The 5,083-nt window shown below is 37.6% G+C and overlaps 1 protein-coding gene across 1 annotated transcript; it reads left to right on the top strand.

Annotated features, from left to right (window-relative positions):
- Positions 1-1,440: 1,440 nt before the first annotated feature.
- On the top strand, positions 1,441-2,573 carry LOC111998656 (probable CCR4-associated factor 1 homolog 11). The gene has a single exon (XM_024030751.2). The coding sequence runs from the start codon at positions 1,604-1,606 to the stop codon at positions 2,468-2,470; it is 867 nt and encodes a 288-aa protein (XP_023886519.1). The 5' UTR covers positions 1,441-1,603; the 3' UTR covers positions 2,471-2,573.
- The last annotated feature ends 2,510 nt before the right edge of the window (positions 2,574-5,083 follow it).

The following is a 5,083-nucleotide window of genomic DNA, read 5'->3' as shown; positions in this document are numbered from 1 at the left end:
AGTACTTCATACTTCGTTCTCGGGCGCTCCTTCTTTCTCAGCATGGGCCTTGGGCTGGATGTAAAGTGGACCGGGGTTATCAAGTTCTCAGATCCCACAGTTTTAATTATAATAAAATATTTTTTATTTCGTAGTCCAAATTGGAAGAATATGGAATAGAACCCGAACTTTATTCTCCATTTGAATTTTGAATAAGCATGTATGCTCACCTTCTGGTGACAAATAAGCAAATCTACGTTTCCTACTTTTTCTAGAAACTTTAACTTGAAGCTAGTAACTTGAAGCTGGTCACAATACGCACGGCACGGCGACAATATTTGGGCGCGTTTGTTTCATACGTACTAACGTCTTTTTAATCATCAATTTGCTGAGTTTGCATAAACAACAAAAAATAAAGCTACTTTTTTTTCTTCAATTTCAACCTCTGCTTTCGTTTATTCCAAGATTTCTTGCTAATATATGTTCAATTAATTTAAAATTTAAACTTTGTCATCCATTATAATGGACCCATCAATCCTGATTCCAAACTTATTGAATTAATAAAAAAAGAAATTATACCTCTAAAGTTTGTGAGTGTTTGAGTTCTACACCATAAACTACTGCGCATTCTTGATGTAGTGGTTATTCCACAAGTATAAATACTTATGAGGTGTAAAGAGTATGGGTCGGGATTCAAATCTTTAAGATAAAACTTTACACACATATACACTTAGATTAAGTTAGAATATAAATTTTATCTTGTATTAAAAAAAAAAAAAAATCTACACCATGAAGGTTGCTTCTAGGATTAGAGTTTAAATTTAGTTTATTTTACTATTTAGTTTATTTTTACTATTATTTATATGTCATACTGTATTATTTCACTAGTTTTTATTTTTTATCTACAATACTTTTAGTAAAAAATTTTCAGTTTCAGATAAATAAGCTGTTTTCAAACGGACTCATCAGAATTTGGATTTATACTCTAAATTCAGGAAGTAAAATCTAAACACCTCAAAATTTTAGCGATTCCAAGTTTTAAAATTTTAAGATGTAAAATTTAAACGCCCTGAACCTTCGTTGTAATTACCCTAAATTTCTTTTTTAAGTATAGTTTTAAGGTTTTCTCTTTCAGCCAACAGAAACCAAGTCTATGCAAGAGAAACCAAATACGACCAATTAGTCAAAAACACAACAAGTCTCGATGACAAGGGACAAGCAAAGCCAGCCAGTAAAACTTATCTGTATTTCCACCCCATCACGTCATCTCCACAACAAATTGTGGACCCCACCACCAACTACCTTCATAATAATTTTTCACTAAAAAAATTAAAAAAAAAAAATTATATAAAACCGCCTCGCAGAAAACCTCAACGGTACAACTTTCCTAATATAACCAAAAATAATAATAATTTAGAATTGCTTTCAATTTTCAACCGACTATATAATATATATAATCCCACGTCTCTCACTCTCTCAATAAAATAAAACTGCTCCTCTCTCTTTTAAACCCTAGCCGTACAATAGTTGTAGAAACTTTTATTTTCTTCTTCTTTGTTTGATTTTAAAATTCTCTTACCATTACAGAGATCCAGATCCGACCCGATTTGGGAGACCCGGAACAATGTGTTTTGCGAAACCAGAGATTCAGCCTCATAGACCCGTGGTGATAAGATCGGTATGGTCGCATAATCTCGAATCGGAGTTCGGTCTGATCCGATCCGTTATAGATTCGTACCCGTTGATCGCGATGGATACGGAGTTTCCCGGAGTCGTGGTTCGAACGCCGAATAACGGGTCCGATTCAGACGACGGGCCGGGTTTCCAGCTCCGGCAGCCGGACCGGCACTACGTGGTGTTGAAGGCGAACGTGGACCGGTTGAATCTGATCCAGATCGGGCTTACGCTGTCGGATTCGGAGGGGAATTTGCCGGATCTAGGGACCGACGAGCTTTACATATGGGAGTTCAACTTCAACGACTTCGACGTGGCGCGTGACGCCCACGCGCACGACTCGGTCGAGTTGCTGAGGCGCCAGGGGATCGACTTCGAGCGGAATCGCGAGTTTGGCGTTGAGTCGACCCGGTTCGCCGAGTTGATGATGTCGTCGGGGCTCGTGTGCAACGACCTCGTCGAGTGGGTAACCTTTCACAGCGCGTATGACTTCGGATACCTGGTCAAGGTGCTGACTCAGCGAGTCTTGCCGAGCGAGTTGCGCGAGTTCCTCGAACTCGTCCGAGTCTTCTTTGGTGCTAGGGTTTACGACGTGAAACACTTGATGCGGTACTGTGCGAGTCTCTACGGTGGGCTGGACCGGGTATCCCAGGCCCTTAATGTGGGTCGGGTCATCGGGAAGAGTCACCAGGCCGGGTCGGATAGTTTGCTGACCCTACATGCGTTTCAGAAGATCACCAAAGATTACTTCGGCAAAGTCAATCCGATTGAAAAGTATGCTGGTGTTCTGTATGGATTAGATATTTCCGATCTTTAGTGAAATCTATAGCTTGTAGATTTCTGCTTTTGTTTTTCGTTTGAAAAGTAAATCTTGTATACATTTGATTTGGGTCGTTAATCAATTTTCTATATTTATCATAGTTTGCTATCTTTAATTTATAATTTGTTTTTCTTTCAATTCTCTAATTTTGGATTTGGGTAATTGGGTTTTACTCAATTTTTGTTTTTATTTCTAAGTTAATGAGAAACAAGAATTTGGGGGTATAAATTGTGGAGTTTGGTAGTTCTAGGATTCGTAAGTAGTGTTTGTTTGGAGTTGGAATTTTGGGAGATGTTATGGATTTGAGTGGAATGGCTTGGATTGTGGTTTGGTGAAAGAAAGCTGACAGAAAATTCACAGGGGATCTTGAATTGTTGAAAGAATTGGCTTTGAGTTGTGGTTTGGACTTTGGGTTTGGTGTCTGTGTTTTTCTTTAGTGAAAGAATGGAAATTTTGTAAAGAAATTTTGGTGTGTTTTCTTGAAAGAGGGGGGATATTGGCTACCAATTATTGATGCTGAGGTTGAAGGTGGAGTCTTGTTTTGCGCGTGGAGTGAATAGAAAAATGGAAGTTACTATGCATGCTAATTTGAGAGGGTGTGTAAATTCTTCAGGTTGGTATTGGCTTTGCATTATTTCAGTTGAAATTTCTGAAGGTTGAGGTTGGTGTTTATAATAGGAAAAAAATTAATGCTGAAGGTAAGTCTTTGCCACAGATTGGAAGTACTGAAGAACTTATATATTTTTCAACAGAAGCTATTTCTTAGTTCAAGGGGTGGATTGGTACGCTGGAATGGTGATTTTGCAAGGCATTGGAACCAATTTTTCCAGGAGTATAAGGTGATGAAATGGAATAACTATTCCTATTCGTTTGTTTGGTGTTAACATTGTACTAGAATTCTGAATAGGTATTCCGTTTCCTCTCTTTTGACCTCTTCATGTTATCCTCGTTGAACTTGATCTATCTGTTGATCTCACCATAAAGGAAGATTGTACCACCATTGGATCTCTATAACCTTGTACTGGCGGTCTACAAACCATACATGTCCATACTTATACTAGCGTTGCTGTCAGGAGGTCTTGTAACACTGGTATTGCTCTCTTTGGCATTGTTGATGGAGTCAATATCACCATCTCTATTGTTCAACTGGTGACGACTCTCTGAAATCAGAGGTTCTGGCATTGACTGTGACTAAGTTGAGAATATTGGCAGCTTATTGTTGAATGTCATTGGTGACGAAGGGTTAGACCATAAGTTGGTCTGAAAGGGAATGTTCTGGGTGTTGATAAAGAGGTTTTGTTGGCTGTTGGTCTTTGGAGTATGGGGAAATTGTGTGTGTGTGTGTGTGAGAGAGAGAGAGAGAGAGAGGGAGAGAGGGAGAGACCTGAGCATGAGTAGGAATAACAATTCTTCAGTTTAACGGATAGCTATTCCTTGTGATTAAAATGCAACTGGATAATTGAATAGCTGTTCCTCGTAATTAATATGCAATTGGTTTATTGAATAGCAGTTCCTTTAATCAAAATGCAATCAGATAATTGAATAGCTATACAAAAGAAATAATTATTCCATTACGGATTCTTTTCCTATGTAGCAGATGTGCTCTAAGAAAAGATGAATCTTGGACTGGTGCATATTGCCCAAGCTACTTTTTTTTAATGAACAGGGAATTTAATTATTTAATTTGATGTCCATTGTTTATAGCATTGTCGGAATTTGTTCAATGCGAGTTGGATGTTTTGTAATAAGAGCTGGTCCTTGTGGCAACTTCAATATGGGGTTCTTATGTAGTTCTGTGTGTGGAATCTATGGTCGGGCAGTTGCTGTTTGTGCTTCACTGGGGAGATAAGGGCCAGTTTTTGAATTGAGTTGTGCAACTGTTCATGATCAATGTGGTAAATACAAATGGCATGACGACTGGTCTTCAAAGTTCAAAACTATTGAACATAGGTCTCTTTTTTGTTTAATAATGACTAAACTAGTTCCTTCAATCATTTTTATGACAGCTGTGTTATAATGGTGATGCATTCATAATAGGAATTGTTATCCAGGAACATCAGGTAATGGTATTAGGACAAGTTGGCCTTACTCAGGTATGGGGTTGCATTTCACAGGTAAGTACTTCAAATTTGACTAGTATTTTTCTGTTACTAGCAAATTTTCTTTCTGAATATGGTGCTGTTGGTATGAGAAGCTTAATTATGTTATAAATAAATGTCACCGGCAGAAAAGTTATATTTTTGTCTATACTGTGAGTCTTGGATGCATATTCCTAGAAAGAAAATCATCACTTACTGACCATTTATTTGTAAAATTAATGACCATTAACTTTACATTTAGGTGTTTATATAATTGTATTTCTCACTTGATTCTTAATGACTGTAGTTTTTGCATGGTTTGTGTAGAAGCCATCTCCTTTAGTAAATTATATGCTGATATGCCTATGCTTGTTGCAGGGGAAAGTTAGCTATAAAGATCACTGTGAAGTACTTCATATTATTTTGTATTCATATATTCGACTCTAGATAGTTGGGACAAATTCTTCGAGTTTACTTGTGTGGCTCTTGTTATGATATCATCATTGAACCAAGAATTGCTCCAAGTCATAGC

Source organism: Quercus suber, unplaced genomic scaffold (genome assembly GCF_002906115.3).
Source record: "Quercus suber isolate HL8 unplaced genomic scaffold, Cork oak 2.0 scaffold_320, whole genome shotgun sequence".
Taxonomy (NCBI): domain Eukaryota; kingdom Viridiplantae; phylum Streptophyta; class Magnoliopsida; order Fagales; family Fagaceae; genus Quercus; species Quercus suber.
The sequence above is the reverse complement of the archived record's forward strand: the minus strand, read 5'-3'. Positions and strand labels throughout refer to the sequence as shown.